Source organism: Mauremys reevesii, linkage group 9, assembly GCF_016161935.1.
Source record: "Mauremys reevesii isolate NIE-2019 linkage group 9, ASM1616193v1, whole genome shotgun sequence".
Classification (NCBI taxonomy): domain Eukaryota; kingdom Metazoa; phylum Chordata; order Testudines; family Geoemydidae; genus Mauremys; species Mauremys reevesii.
The window spans coordinates 27,317,763-27,334,363 of NC_052631.1; the positions used below are offsets into that span (position 1 = coordinate 27,317,763).

Consider the following 16,601-nt stretch of genomic DNA (forward strand, 5'->3'; position numbering starts at 1 on the left):
CTGGCATGACGTTTATAGGTTAAATTATGCCTTTCTAGTTTATCTAAGTAAGAGGAAGTAAATCTCCTATCTCACCCTATTGGGTCTGGTGTGGAGCACAGCCCCAGCTCTGTGGAGACTCTACTCCTGTTTCAGGTTATGTCCAGGTTGGGAGGTACTGGACCATAAAAGCTTTTTTTGGTTGAGGATTGAATATAGCAAGTGAAACTTGTCCCACTATAATTTTAAATCTCTGTTTTTACCTGATCCATATTAGTGTGGATCAGTGGTTTCCAACCTTTTTTGTCTGGCGTGCACCAGACGATGAGCCATGGAGGACCGTGGCGGCAGACGAGTATCTGCCAAAATGCCGCCGACAAGCTGCATCATCCAGAGGCATCGCTGCCGAAATGCTGCCAATTTTCGGCGGTATTTCGGTGGCGACGCTTCTGGATGACGCTGCTTGTCAGCGGCATTTCAGCGGATGCTCGTCCGCGGGCCAGTATGTGGGCACACTTAGACACCCTGGCGGGCACCATGGTACCCGCAGGCACTGTGTTGGGGACCCCGGGTGTGGATGGTGAGGAGGGGACATTTTTGTGGCAGGTTTTGTTTTAAATTGATAGTTTGAAACCTGCTCAGAAGCTTAAAATATTACTAGTAGTCCTGTTGGAGATGGTTTAGTGGGCAGACTGCTAAGAGCAAACAAATGCCATTTACGTGATTTGTGTAATGAAGAATTTCAATTTGACTACAGACTGTATGAATTAGAGAATTAGATTTCAATCCAATCAACCTTTCAATCCATTTATCAAAGTGCAAGAAGCTCCTGTTTCAAGAGAAACAACAAATATATACACCCAATTTTACCTAAGTGAAAATAGCATGCAGGCTGAGATACAAACCACCATGACCAAGCATGCTTCAGAACATATGGAATACATTTCTGCCACACTTCACATGGTGTAAGATTCCCCCCCCCCTCCCACACACACTAGTTTGCCTACCCTGCTGTTTGTAAAGCTTAATACACTTTCACTGGCAATAGCATAATTTTCATTAAATAGAATCTGTGGAATTTATGTTTGTATATTTATAAACTAATGTGCAAAAAGTTATTTACCTTGTTAATGGTAGATCAGATGGCTAATACATCATGGATGCAAAAGTCAGGAAACATCTGCACAAGGCTAATGTTACTCCCTGAACCTATGGCAAACAATGATAGCTTTAGTATGGAAAACGTTGCCATTTTTATATAAACCATATATGCAATCAAGATAGCTTCTAATTATGCAAGCTCAAAGTACAGGCATCACTTAAACTAGTCCCCAAACATTTTTTTATTCTAATAAATAAAATATATTTTCATTCAGTTGTTTGATTCACTTGTTGAATTGCTTGCACTGCTGTCATTCATATAACCTTTTCCTTAGCATTTCACTCTCATTTTGACAGTTTTGCCTTTTCTGCATGTTCTGTCATCTTCATTGGCCCAACATGATGTAGAAACCTAGGAATTTCCATCCTCTATCTGGTCAACATCTCTGATGGTGGTCAGTACTAGCTGTGTCAGAGAAACCTGGAAAAAAATCCACAGTGGACAGTTGTGGAATAAACTGCCCATAGGAAAGGTTTCTTCCTAACTTCAGGAATGAGTGGTTTGTTTATGTCCTGAAGTGAGAGGCTAAAGGCTTTTCTAAGCCACCCTTATTTTACTCATCCTGATATCTTAATGTATCTGGGTTTTTTTTTTTTTAAATGTCTGGGTTTTAGGGTGTGCAAAAAGCTGAAATGTTGCAAGTTTGCCATTCCTTTCCAGAAACCATATAGCTGAATCACTTAATCCAATTCTCTCCTTGCTTCAGGGGATGGTAGGGCAGGGGTGGCCAACCTGTGGCTCCACAGCAGGAATGGGCAGAGGTGGGAGGGTGTCCTGGGTGCCACACCCCGGCCCTGCCTGCATGCTGTGAAACAGCTGATCACAGCAGGTGGGAGGGATGGGGAGGTGCTAATTGGCGGGGCTGCAAAGTGGGAGGCACTGGAGGTGGGAGATGATTGGGGGCTGCTGATGTATCGCTATGGCTCTTTGGCAATGTACATTAGTAAATGCTGGCTTCTTTACAGGCTCAGGTTGCAGTCTGACTTATCTAGACTGTGTGAATCACAGGTTCAAATCCCAACAAGGCTGACTCAGGCCTTCATCCATAAAATGTTAATACAGAGTTATATAGACAGGGTTCTCCAAAGATAACTTAAAAATTTAGGTCCTGCCTGTCCTGTTTGAACATTAAAGATTCCATGGTATTCTTTTTATAGACATTTACCTTAGTGTCCTTTGCAAAAATGTCATATTTGCACAACTGTTGTGATGTCCCACGTACAGATGAGTTTATCACCATGCACCCTCAATGATAACTGCATTTTAGATGTGTTGGATGTATACAATTTGTAAAGTTCTTTGGGAAGAAAGATGCTATGGCATATAAATCAGTTATAAACCACATATCCTGGGGCCCAAATCTGGAAACCCTTAATTGCCTGAGTAAGGGTTAGCAGGATCAAGCCCTAATCCAAAGGATGATTCAGGAGAAAGCAATACATGTATTTTTAAAAGAGGGATGAATTGTTTTAATTACTGTTTTGGGTGAGTGATTAGCATTTTATATACTTAGATTTAAAAATTGTCTAGTTCTCATTTACAGGGGGAAAAAAGCAAAATAGTTAAGGTTTTCTTTATGGTCCTTTGTATAATTTATTGAAAATCACAGCATCAAATCAGGTATAAATCAAAGTATGATTTGCTGGATAGTGTATTAGAAACAATCCTTTAATATTTATATTGTAGCTTTTTACCCCAACAGTTACAAAGCACCTTACCAATTTTACACACTCAATAGCTGCAGCTATTTCTGAGGTGCACCATAGCATCTGCTTAATGGTGCACAACATTACCCAACAGTTTAGGACAGGAAGTGAAGAAAATATTGCTGCATTCTGTTGGTTAGGGTGACCAGACAGCAAGTGTGAAAAATCAGGATGGGGATGGGGGGTAATACGAGCCTATATAAGAAAAAGACCCCAAAATCGGGTCTGTCCCTATAAAATCGGGACATCTGATCACCCTACTGTTGGTTGACAACATATGTTTGGATTGTTCAGTTGTAACCAAAAATGTGCATTCTAGATGTTTTAGGAAATGTGATACTGCCATCGTTTATGACATCATATTCCCAGCAACCCTAGTGGGTGTACAATACATATACAAAACAGGCCTGTGTGTCAGGATATCTGGGCTCTACTCTTCATTCACCAGCTGATCTTGGGAAAGTCATATAACCTCCTTAAGGAAGGAAATCCAAACTTGAGAAGCCTTCCTCCATCACATCTGCAAATTGCATTTTGCATCTATTGGTTTTTGAATCACGACCAGGTCTATACTAGAAAAGGTTTGCCATTATAGGTACAAGAGTATAGCTAATGTAGGCATAGCTCAGACTAGCAAAAATGTGCTTTTGTTGATATAGCTTGTGCCACTTTTCCATGCTGCACATCTGCAAGTGTAGCCATGGCCATAGTTGCATTCATGTGGTGGTGGGGAAGGGAGGAGGTTGCCCTTTGCTAGCTTGTCTGCTAGAAAGTGTTTTTACATGGCTGTTATAATGCTAAATAAACCACATCAGGGTGGGCAATAGTAGAACATTTGGGGCACACCCTGGGTGTATTGTGAGGCACAAAGCCAAAGGCTGAATGTCTCTGAGTACCTGTGAAATGTGCAAATAGCTCAGTAATGCCCACCTTATCAGAGTATGCTTAAAAGCTACAAAGACAAGCTAGAGCATCAAGTACCTCATGAATCTTCACTGGGAAAATGAGTGAGAAGCTGCAAGGCCTGGAGGCAGTGGAACTTTATATGAATGACCTTTTAGTTTATAGGAAGTCTGAGGAAAAAGTTCTGAAGGCAACTAGGCTATTGGATGTAAATTAAATGGAGCAAAATGTATTCTGACAAACCTATTTCTTACTGTAGGATATATATGACTGATGAATAGAGGCAGGGGCGGCTCTAGAAAATAAGCTGCCCCAGGCAGCGCGGTGTGCTGCGCCGCCCTTCCTCGGTCCCGCGGCGGGTCCCCTCTTCCCACGGCTCCGGTTGAGCTCCCGCGGCAGGTCCACCGGAGCCCCGGGACGAGCGGACCTGCCGCAGGCATGACTGCGGGAGCTCCACCGGAGCCGCGGGAACAGCGGACCTCCCGCGGGCACCGCTGCAGACGGTTCGCGGGTCCGGCGGCTCCGCTTGAGCTGCCGCAGTCATGCCTGCGGCAGGTCCGGTCGTCCGCGGCTCCGGTGGACCTCCCGCAGGCATGACTGTGGCAGGTCCACTGGCCCAGCCTGCCGCCCCCTAGATTTGGCCGCCCTAGGGAACAGCTTGGTTTGCTGGTGCCTAGAGCCGCCCCTGAATAGAGGTAAGGACAGATGCAGAAGAATATCAGAGCTATAGCTGAAATGTTACTACTTATGCATGTATCAGACTGAGGTGAGTCTATGATAAAATTTTAGAGAAAGTTCAGATCTAACCTGTCGTCATAAAGCCAACCTCTTTATAAACTGTTTAAAATAGATTCTGTGTAGCTATGGGACAAAGTGCAGCTAGAAGCAGATAGTTTGTGCCATTATGGATCTCAGCATCTCACTGCCATCCATTTCTATCAGTCTAGTTCCTATATTGGCACCGGTCATCATAGCATTTCAGCTCTAAATTTATTATGCTAGGAAACTGCCATTAAAAATGGCTTCATCTAAGAAATTTTTGCTCTGAGAGTTGAATTACAGTTTTTGAACAGTCTTGAGAATTGTTTTAAAGTAGTAATCTGTCTCCATTAGAACCAAAATGCTGTTTGAGGAAACAATTTAGATATCAGTTTTTAAAAAACTGTTTCCTAGCATTATAGAAATTTCTTTGAACTGCAACCTTGAATGAAATATAGAATGTCAATGGAAAGGAAGTTTCAGAATCCATTTTAATATAAAATATCTGTTTCATGAAATAAATGCAGAGACACAAACCTTAACTTGCCACCTTTATACCAAACTGTGCTAGGTAAAATGCAAACCCCCCCCCCCCGTTCATAATATGACATCCATATTGGGGGCTCCGGTTACATCCTAGTTTCCACCCTCCCTCCCCACATAAATAAAGCATGGGTTCAGACTGGGCAATTTTAAAAAAATAGATCAACTAAATTACAACTGTCAAGGCAACCAGTTAACACAGTTTTCTTCACCTCTGTTAAAGAATGGTTTAACCCCCATCTTGAAGAATGGATGAGACCTTAACTGTGGCCTCAGATCATGTTCCAGCTGGAGCTGGAGCCTTCAGCGTTGTTTGAAGATATACCCATGGTCCCCTCATTACAATAAGGAATTAACTCTGTTGGATTAATTAACTCTGCAGGGTCCCCAAAGACACTTGTGTTTGTAGTGCAGATGGACTCCATCTCCAAGGGGCAGGGGAGGCTCTCTTGATAGTATCTGCCCCAGGAGACTACAACAGTTAAAGGGAAGAGGGGAGAGTTGGGGTCTCTTGTGAGAAGCCTTACCGGGAAGATGGAGAGCTGGTGCCACCTCACTCCTTTAGGGGAAATTAAGAGATTTCCTCTAAAGAGTTGGGGGACCTGGAGTAAGCCAGGGTTCTTCTTCCCCTAGCAGGACTTGGCACTCTCCATCCTCCCCCAAGTTGTGGGGATCCCATGGGGAACAGCCCTTCCCAGGGGATCCCGCAGGGCAGGGCTCTTCTCCCCACAGGGACACAGGAGACCAGGGTTCTTCCCTCCGCCCCCCAGGGCAGGGGTCCTCCCACAGGTCAAAGCTCGCTCCACCCGCCCGGGTGTGTCTCACAGAGCTGGGAAGCGGGGGTGGGAGATCGAGTTTCCTCTTCAGGATACCAAATATGGTAACAATGGGAAAACGGCACCGCTTGGCTTTGTTACTGGGACGTTGGCCCGACGCTGCAATCGGGGCTGGTGCAGCAGACCGGGGGAGTCTGTGCCCTTCTGCGGCTCCCTTGGGCGGTCGGCGGCCGATCTCTCTTTACAGCCGACCAGGCGGCACCTTTGCTCCGCCTAATAAGGCCACTCGTGCCTTCAAGTGTTGCAACTTGAACCAGCCCCGCCGCCGGGGACGCTGAGTGACGAGAGCCCCGCAGACCTCACCCCCCAGAGCCTTTTCTCGCATAGCTGAGACTCCACTTTGGGAAGGCCGGAGCTCGGGAGGGAGGAGAAGGGGGCGGGGCTCGGGCTGCCCGGGGCACCCTGCTCATGAATAATGCCGCTCCCCAACTTTTTGCCCCGCCTTATTCTCAGGGTTGAGAACTTTTCGCAAAGTTTGTTTGGGACAGTCCGGGATTGGGAGCAGCCGCGGCGCAGCGCAAAGCGCCTTGTGCGTCAGGCTTAGGCAGCCTGGATTGCGAGGATGTGAGGACAGAGTCACCCCCGGCCTTCAAATTCGCCTTTGCAGCGCGGTGCCAGCGCAGAAGAAGCAAAGTCCTGATCCTGCCCGCCTCTGTGCTGCTGGGGGAGGAGGAGGCGGAGAGCGAGCGACTCCGGCCCGGATCCGGACACTGGTGGCAGATAGAACGTTCGCTGGGTCCCCACGTTCGGATTCGGAACGTCCCAGACCCCCGTCCCCCGCGTGCCTTGCTCCCCGTTGGAATCCGGACAGCAGCCAGCTCTCGCCCGGTGACAGCCGCGAGAACTCTTCCTTCGCCCTTTAAAGGAGCCCCCTCCTCCTCCTCCTCCTCCCAGGGAATTGCAGCAAGTAGCCAGAGTTTCAGAGAAAGTTGCATAACTTTGCGTGGGGACTGACTCGGATGCACTCGATCGTGCGAGATACAGATTCGTGTTTGAGGGGACTGGCTCGGACCCCTTGCTTGGTCTGTTGCTGAGTGTCCGACGCCGGGCACTCCAGGGAGGGGTGCAGTGACGTTTTGTGGGGGGCTGGTTTGAAGTATCTTTATCTGCTGCTGATCGCCCAGGCCCTTGTAGGATACAGGCATTTGGGAGGCACTACCTGCACCCCTCATTCGCTGATTGCCCATCCCCTCGTTTGTGGGGGTGCTTCCTGGGACCCCCCCCCATTCACTGCTGACTGCCCGCCCCTTGACAGGATACAGACGCGTTTTTAGGGGAGATCTGCCCTGATCCCTGATCCGCTGCTGATTCTTTGCCTCCCGTTGGGAAGTTTGTTGCATTGAGCTAGTGCTGCGGTGCAGAAGATGAACCCTGCTCCCGTCCCTCCGCCTCCGGGGCAGCAAGTGATCCATGTCACCCAGGACCTGGACACGGAGCTCGAAGCGCTCTTCAACACGGTCATGAACCCCAAGCCCAGCTCCTGGAGGAAGAAGATCCTGCCCGAGTCCTTCTTCAAGGAGCCCGACTCGGGCTCGCACTCCCGCCAGTCCAGCACTGACTCAGGCAGCCACCCGCCCCGGCTGAGCGTCGCTGGTGCCCAGCACGTCCGCTCGCACTCCTCGCCCGCCTCGCTGCTAGGCGCCGGGGCCGGGGCCACCCCCAGCCCGGCTCAGCAGCACGCTCACCTCCGCCAGCAGTCCTACGACGTGACCGACGAGCTGCCGCTGCCGCCCGGCTGGGAGATGGCCCTCACCCACACGGGCCAGAGATACTTCCTCAAGTAAGTGGGGCCCAGGGGGCCGGCCGCGCCCCCGCATGCCCTGCAGAGCGAGGGGGGCTGGGGGCAGGTGTAAGGGCAGGGCTGAAAGAGACCTGGGGCCCGCTGTGTGTTGGGGAGGGGGGGAGGTTAAAGGGGCCGCAGGACGGTTGTGGGTGGGCGTTACAGGGGCCTTGCACCGGCTGTGGGGGGGGGGGAGTGTTAAAGGGGCTTGGCCCGGCAGTGTGAGTGGAGGGGTGTAAAAGGGACTGGCTGTGTGAGGGGATGTGTGAAAGGGACCAGGAGCTGGCTGGGGAGGGGGGGACGGACGGACAGATGGATGTAAAAGGGACTTCGGCCAGATGTGTGGGGCAAATGAGGGCTTTTACCAGGTTCCTTATATAGAACATTGATGATGAGGGCAAAGGAGACTCTTGCACTGGGGCAGGGGGTGGGCATAAAGGGGCCTTGGGGTTACTACAGTTGAAAGTGAAGTTAGTCATTGCTGTGTTCCTCTAGGTTGAAGCTGGTTGTGGGGGTAGTTATGGGGGCTATAAGGTAGTTGCCAGGGCTTGATGGTGAAGGGGGGAGGGTTAACTGGCTGGTTACCATATTTCTCACATGTTGATGCTGAAGTGGAGATAGCAGAGGCTATGGTATGGGATGGATGCCAATGGTCTTATGTAGGTTGTTGAAACTCAGAAATTGGTGTGGGTGCCATGGAGAAGTTTATGAAATTCTCACAAGTCACATACACAGAGACCATAGAAATCACAGAGAAACATTCTATTGATCACTCCATTTTAAGGAATTTAGGAGGACCTGGGCACGTCTATAAAGAATGATGGAGTCTGACTGACTAAAGGCTGAAACGAATAGGGATAGGAGAAAATATGCCATTTGTGAAGTTTCTGTATCCTGTAGTTACTTGTTTGTTTTATCTCCTTGATTTGCAAATTATCTTGACTGTTAGTACTGAAAAAGAGAAATTTAGTTAGATTACTATAGTCAGTTCACTCCACCATAATACAATTGTCATGGTTTGTCACATGATTTTTTAAATAGCAAGAGAAAAATATAGGTATGATTGCTTTCATGGTCTCAGGTGAGTATATGCTGTGTTGCAGGCATTAAAATGTGATCTAAATGATGTCACAGGTTAAATGTTGCAGTATATTAACATTTATTTCAGTGAAATATAAGGTTATCTTTTCCCATTGTTTCCACATTAATTAGTATTAATGCACATTCATTCAAGTAAACTAGGTTAAATAACTGAGATAGAACTCACAAAAATGAAGGTCTTCAGATTAAGCTGCTTTAGTGTCTTTAGTTCAATCCTTTATTGCCATGGGGTCACAACAACATGATCCTTTTATTAGACAGTTCTGTGACACTGTACAAAAATAATAAAGGTACCTTGCTGTTTGATAGCAATATACTGATGGAAAGTGTTAAGGGCTTTACAAAGGAGGTAAGCCTCATTATCCCCATTTAGGTGGGGAAACTGAGGCACAGAGTGGTGAAGTCACTTGCCTAAGGTCAGCAGGCCAGTAGGGGAACCAGGAATAGTACCCATGTCTCCTGAGGCCTAGTCCAGTGCTCTATCGACTGGCTGCGCTACTGTGCTTTTCTGTACTGCTTTCTATCTGAGAATCCAAAAGCACTTTACATTCTCTAATTAAGCCCCACAACACTCCTGTCAGGGAGGGAATTTTTATCCCCATTTTACAGAAATGAGAAACAGGCATAGTGCAGTTTTGTGACTTGCTTAAGGTGAATGTCTGTGGTAGATATAGGAACATAACCTAGGCTTCCTGGCGTTAGTTACAAGGCCATCCTTCATATCTTAGGTGGCTTTTGAAAATGGAATGTAATTCTTCAGTGCAACCGGTGTAAATTATATTTTTAGCTTCCATATCTTTAGTGGCATTGGATGCTTCCTTATACTAGTGACATCTATTTTTTTTTTAAAGATGTATGTATGGCAACATCATCCAGTACTGTTTTGGTTAATAATTCTGGCCAAAAGAGTATTATATTTAATTTCTGACATTGACATCAAACTGGTGCATAACAGTGAAGCAGGCCTGATAATCACTGTATTTATTTTGGTAAATTTCTTTTAATAGATTTATTCCTGTACTCCAGAGTTCATTGTAAACAATGTGGTAGAATATTCAGTTTGTAAACAGTCAGTGACAGAAAACCTTGTTAGTGTAACAAAAACATAAGTGTAACAGTGGGAGTTCAACTGTTCAGGCTGCAGGAGATCTATATTCATTTAGCACAACTTCCCATCAAGGGAAATAGGAAGCTCCTTGAGCTTGAACCCAGCCATGACATAATATATGCCATCTGCATCAACAATGTATGAGAGGGCTAGAAGTAAAGCTAGTGAAGATTGTATTCTGAAGAAAATCAGTGACATGGTTTTATGATGATTTCATCACTTGACCACTTTGCAACCTGAGGATGAGTCCGAAACTCAAACCCCAAACCATCTATGCACTTCCCCAGTGGAACTTGAGGTCCCGCCTTTGGTTGTATTCCAGGTTACTGTGAAATATGAAAATACACCTCCCCTATTCTGCCATTTTATGTTAGTCTACATTGATGATAACATTCTGATGGATCAAATAAGCATGCTTCTAAGGTCTGAGCCTGTGAGTTATTGAGTGCTCTGAGTTACCACCCAAGGCAATGGGAGACTTTGTCACTAGGTATCTTTCAGGATTAGTCCCCAAGAGAGCAATGACAAAGCTATAGAAAGAAGGAAAAGACTAAAAAGAGACTGATAACAGCACTGTCAACAATCACTCTTAAATACAGGTTTTTCTGTTAATACCTGTTAGGACTCAGCGAACAGGTATTTGCAGGGTTTGGCTGATGGTGGCATTAAACATGATGAGTTACTATACTTTTGTGAGCAATCTGGCTTTTGGTTAAGATCAAAGTGCTTTCCTGTGCTCTCACCTTCACCCGCGCTGTGCGCATAATGCTGGCCCAGCTGCAAAACCAGTATTTACAATTTCCCATCATGCTTCTGTTTTTACCTGGGAAAGGGAATTGCACATGGGAGCACACAAGTCCATTTGCTGCAGATGATTGTCCATTTCTTAAATTGCACTCCTTTTCTTTAGTATTCTACATTCCATTTGGTAAAGAAGTATCAAAAGATATGATCAAGTGTAAAAAGGTATGTGTCATTTATGTGGCCTAGTTATCCAGGAGCAGTACTTACTTATCATTATTCGTTTCATTCATCTGATCTTAAAATTGGTTGTCAGCTATACCTCCAAGCCCATGTCACACAGTTATGACACACAGAACTCTTCATATTCAGCCAAGAAAACCCCACAAAGTTAGATGCATTCCAGCTGTATAGGCCAAAAGAGTACGGCCCTCTGATCTCCTGCACAGGTAAGCCCGAATAAAAATATCTTCTTTATTTTCTCCCATAACAATAATAAAAAAAAATCAGGACAGGTTTTGGGGAATTTTGTTTTATTATGTTACTTTGTGCTTTATTTACTGTACTTTTTAAAATGGGCGTGTCTTACTATTCTTTTCTTTAATTAAGGTTGACATTGTCTGTGTGAATTGCTGTCTAACTTGGAATCTTTTGTGTGTGTGTTGTGGACTTTTTGTTTGTTTGTTTGTTAGGGTTTTATTTGTCCAACAGAATTTGTTAATCATTAAATTGCTGGGATTTTTTATTATAATTAAAAATGTGTGGAATGAAAGTTTTGTTATACGGAAAACCGGTATTATTTTTTTGAGGATAACACCTAGCTACCTAATAATCAATTTTTAAACTATCAAATATTGCCATTGAGTATAATATATTTGAGAGAAAATAATATTTGTTGGAGAAATCCTGATTTAAAATAGTCTTAAATTATGTTTCTTAAGAGCCAAGTGAAAAATAATCTGTAATGTCAGAGAAAAGTAATAAGATTGGTCAATCAGATTAATTTACTTTAAAAACAGTTTGAGTCAGACCACATATATAAGGTTAACTTTGTGTATTCTTAGAGGCTATCTTTTCAAAAGTTTACATTGTCATCCAAACTTCAACATTTATTTGTGCAGAGTCATTGGCATAAATCAGTTGTGAGGGAGAGGAGCAGAAGGAAGTTCAAACAGCAAAATAAAGTTGTCCTACTTTTATCAAAGCACATTACATTTTTGTATTTAAGATTTTTAATGTAAATTCAGCATATCTATCTATCTATCTATCTATCTATCTATCTATCTATCTTTATTTTCAAGATGATTAAATGAAAGTAATGGTGGAAATGTTAATGAACAATAAGTTTTGGTTAGCTAGTTCTTGGTCAGCAAAGCTATAACTTGCAGAGATCACAGTCTTGCATGTTAATTCCTGTAGGGGTGTTTTGGCTATGACTGGAAGAAACATAAGTAGCCTCAGGACCGCTCCACCCTGTAATTAAATACCGAACCACAGAAGTGGGGGGATGGAAAGCAGACTAATAAACACATTCACTCATGCAGTAATGTTATCTAAAACATTTTTGCTGTGTGTGCATGGGTGGAAAAACCTTAAATGTGATTTTTCTTCTAATAAAGAGGATTTCTGGAAAGATAGGCATGCCTATGCATGGTCCTTTTTTGGTATATGACAGTATCAATTTCATATTAGTCAACATGCAGAAATGTGTCTGTAGTAATAAGGATTCTTCAACTAATACTTATTACCACTTACGGTGTTATTTTTATAGGAGGCAGAGCCTAATATTTCAAATGAAGTCTAAGGTTCAAGTGTTTTCTCTTTGTGTGTTCAGTGTTTCTGTTTGGATTGTGATTTCATTCCAGAGGATAAACAGGTCTGCATAGAGTGCAGTATTTGTACTGAACAAATTTGTGGAACTGGTTGAAACTTTTATCTTTACCATTGTGTATTTTTAAAAAATGTTATAGTAAATGCTAGCAGTTTAAAGTAAAATTTACTAGTAAAAGCCTGCTCAGGGAAAAAGCAGTGTAATTGTTGGTAGTGTTTTGTTTATTTGGCATGCCCCAAGTTTTCCTTCTAGTGCCAAGGGGTGGCTGGAAGCTTGGTTTCACATCTGGTCCGTTTTATATTATTGAGCATGTGCATGGAATAGGGAAAGGGAGAGGAGATAGGAAGCAAAAGGAGACAGTATGAATATGCTGTTTCCAAAAAGGACCAACAAGATGTATAGTGTTAAAGACAATTATTATACATACATATTTTCCTAATACTACTTTTCCATAGCAAATTCCAAAGTAATTTCTGAAAGTGCCATAGGGATTACTATTTATTAATGTTTAGTGCAGACAATGTACTCAGTGCTGTGCTGTACTCAGTATATAAACTGGGAACTACATAAATGTATTTGAACTACTGCCAACCACTGATGTAAAAGCGCAGCAACAGTGTGGCTTACTTTGGTATTAATGTATAGTGTGATGGTGTTAGGCAAGAAGTCATACATCTTCACTATTTTTAATTTTATGATTTAGAAAGCTACTCACTTGGCAATGCCTTTTAGAGTATTTCATTCATCCTTTAGAATCTAGGTGCCTTTTCCCCATCTCTAGTGACTGTCCAGGTGGAAGGTCGTGATTCCATGACAGTTTTCTAAGTGCATAGGGGATAATCCTGGTCCCCTTGCCAATGTTCCCGCTCAATAAAAAAGGGTTATAACGTCCAAGGGTATATCGTATCTTTTTCTGAGTCCACACTGGCTGCTGTGTACAATCAATGTGTGTATTGAACTACTTTACAAAGTCCTTTGTCGGTATGAAAGTTTTGATACAAAACCAAAGTTTATTCTACAACAATTCAACTATGTCTGACTTTTATTAACAGAGAATTTGAGTGTCAGAATGTACGCATCAAAACTAAACAAATTTGATGATTTTGGTAACAGGTGAAATATATACCATTACAGTAATTTTCCTAAATATATGCTAAAGTACCTTTAATTTAAGATCAGGTTTAACAGTACCACTTTAATGTCTCATGCATTATTTATCATGAGTCTGTGGACCAAATTATTTTCTTAGTTACACTGGTGTAAATCCAGAGTAACTTCCATAGCTTCTGTGTAGCTGAGAACAGAATTTGACTTTATCTCTCCACTTTCATGGGGATGGACTTGATCTACTAAGTATTTTCCATTACTAATTTCTGTGATTTTTAAATTACTTTTTTGGGGGTCAAACCCTCATTCCTGTGCAAAACCTGAGTGACTGGGCTATGCCTAAGGGAGATGCATTGCAATCCAGTAGGAGAGGCAAACAAATCCATTGATACAGTTTAAAGAAGCAGGTGGTCATACATAGCCCCGCAGTCAGTTCCACGTAGAGAACACTTAAAGGATCAGGAACTGCATAGTCTATATATTCCATTGATTTGGTCATTTGTAGTACCATATACAAAAGAAAATCCAAGTGGAATTTGAAACTTGATTCTCTTAATCAAAGTTTGATAAGGTGCAAATCGCAAAGTCCTTTATGGTTTGTCTAATTAAGGACTAAATGAGGAACTCGGGATTTGGCTCTGTATTATTTGAAGGAGATTGTTTTATTACAATGCAAACAAAATATCTTTTACACTTGCAGCCATGAAGAGTTTTCTCTCTGTGTATATATACACACACATACATGCACATACACATTTAAACTTGGTTTGAAAAAGTCATTATGAAAAATGTAATTTAAATTCAGTAGAAATAATAATTGGGAATCAATCATGAGAAACCTTAGTACATTTCTTTTGCAGGTCAGTAACATTGGTGCTGAAAGTTATGATAGAAAATACTAATAAAAGCTGCAGATGGTGGGCCATATTCTGCTGATAGTTACACATTTGGAACCCTACTGTGTTTATTGTGGTTGTACACAAGTAACTGAAAGCAAAATTTGGCTTTTTGTGTTTTACTGGTAACAAATGAGAATTTCACTGCTCAGAAAAATGAAAAACTATATTTTCACCTACATACTCACGGTTTACATCTTGAGTTTGAGCGCTTAATTAGATTATAGTTAGACTTGAAATAAATTGATTTTTATCAGTAGGGTGACCAGATAGCAACTGTGAAAAAACAGGACAGGGAGTGGGGGACTAATAGGCACCTAGATAAGAAAAAGTCCCAAAAAACGGGATTGTCCCTTTAAAAAGGAGACATCTGGTCACCCTATTTATCAGTGAATAGAGGTAAATGTCAATTTCATCTTACACACAAACCAACAAAAAATATTTCCATTGATAATTGAAATTTACAGATAGGCAAAGTAAGAAATATGGAGCTTGAGAACTTGTTAGAGTTTGATATAAGGCTCTGTATATTTTGACATGTAGCACTGATATTTTTTTGTTTTAATGGTTATAAATCTTTAACTTTTTGAGTCTTAACATCTGTCATTATACAATTATATATAACAACATCTGACCCTCCCCATGATTTCATGTAACTGTGAAAATTTAAATCGATTAAAAATTGAAACAAATTAAACATAATTTTGCACAAATGTGAAAATTGATAAAAATTGAAAAAATGCGTAAAAGTAAAATCAATATTATCCATCAAAATTATTTTAAAAAAAAAAGTTGAATTCTGCCAAGCCTAATTATTGTCTTTGGGCAGATACATTTAGTAGTAAAAATTGTAGGTATAATATGTCAGTCTAAATACTCTTAGTACAAAGTCCTTAAACTCCTTGTCTTGTTACATGAAGGTAAAACTGACTTTCTGGGAGTTTTAGGTACTTTTCCCAGCAAATAATGGTGCTTAAAGGTAGTCTACATATATCTGACAAATTACAAAGAGTACATTGCCAGGGTTGCATGCAGGGCTTGTATAAACATGTGAGTTATTAGGGATGGTCAAGAATAATAGAATAGAACAGGAAGGAAACTTCATGAATGATTATTCAAAAGCTTACACTAGTTTCCTGAAGACAAGTTGTTGAGTGCAGTCATTTTACGTTTTATATGTCTCTTTTATGTTTGTGTAGTTTTAAAATGTATTACACAGTGTATACAATATATGTATATGGTACATGCAAACTTCCATACAATTAATGACAAAGTGCATTGCATGAGGGAGATTGGCAGGGAATTGTGAGTTTGCTAATTGTGTTGCTTTGGTTGATTTCCAAGTCTTAAGAAATTAACTTTCATGCCAAATGTTACCTCCGAAACATTGAATTGAAGAACTGAAAAACTGCAGTAGGATCTCCCATGTGCATAGATTAATTAGAAATAAAACATATTTTACAAATATAGTTAATTTTTAGGCCCTTTTTATTTGTATTGGTGCAAAGGTGTGCAGTTAGTCAAACTACAGAGAATATAAAAGAAAATAGTAGAAAGTAGTATGTAAGATACAGGGACATCAGGTATCAGCTAGCTCATTTTTATTTGTTATAATCCAGTCAAGTGGGTATAAGCTTGGATAGGCTTCACTATTGTAAGTTATAGAGTTGCTTAACAGGACAGGTAACAATTTGTCTTCAATTATATCTTCGCTTTAGGTGAGTTGTCCTGTTGAACTATTGTGTATGTAAAATCTCTAAATTTTAGTCATTTTTAATTTAGCACATGCACCATTTAATTATATTAATTTTGTGGCACTCAAATTGAACTTTACACTCAGTGTATGAAAAAAGGACATTTATATTCAAAGGTGCACTAATTTAATTTTAAATAGGCTTCCAATAATACCTTTAGTTAAAGTGATGCAACTTCAAATATAGACCGGACCTAAATTCATTATAGGCGCCAGATCCTGTGAAGTGCTGAGTGCGCTCAACTCTCATTGACTTCCCGTTGAATTCAGTGGAGTTGGGGGTTTCTCCATTTGATATCTTGCAGGATCAGGGCCTGTGTTGAAACCTTGAAAAAGCTATACTCACAGAAACATGTTCCACCAGTATCACACATGCGAAAGTAATTGTTCTTTGTG

At 42.0% G+C, this 16,601-nt stretch overlaps 1 protein-coding gene across 3 annotated transcripts in view; it reads left to right on the forward strand.

The window, feature by feature from the left end:
* Positions 1-3,288: 3,288 nt before the first annotated feature.
* The window catches only part of WWTR1 (WW domain containing transcription regulator 1), a 122,675-nt gene continuing 109,362 nt past the window's right edge, over positions 3,289-16,601 (forward strand). The window contains exons 1-2 of one of the 3 annotated variants that reach the window (XM_039488953.1): positions 3,289-3,428; positions 6,342-7,668. In XM_039488953.1, the coding sequence (XP_039344887.1) occupies positions 7,253-7,668 (416 nt within the window). In that variant the 5' untranslated portion in view covers positions 3,289-3,428; positions 6,342-7,252. Of the gene's footprint in view, positions 3,429-4,490; positions 4,517-6,254; positions 7,669-16,601 lie in introns of those variants that run through there. The other 2 variants (XM_039488954.1, XM_039488952.1) reach the window with 2 other exon arrangements.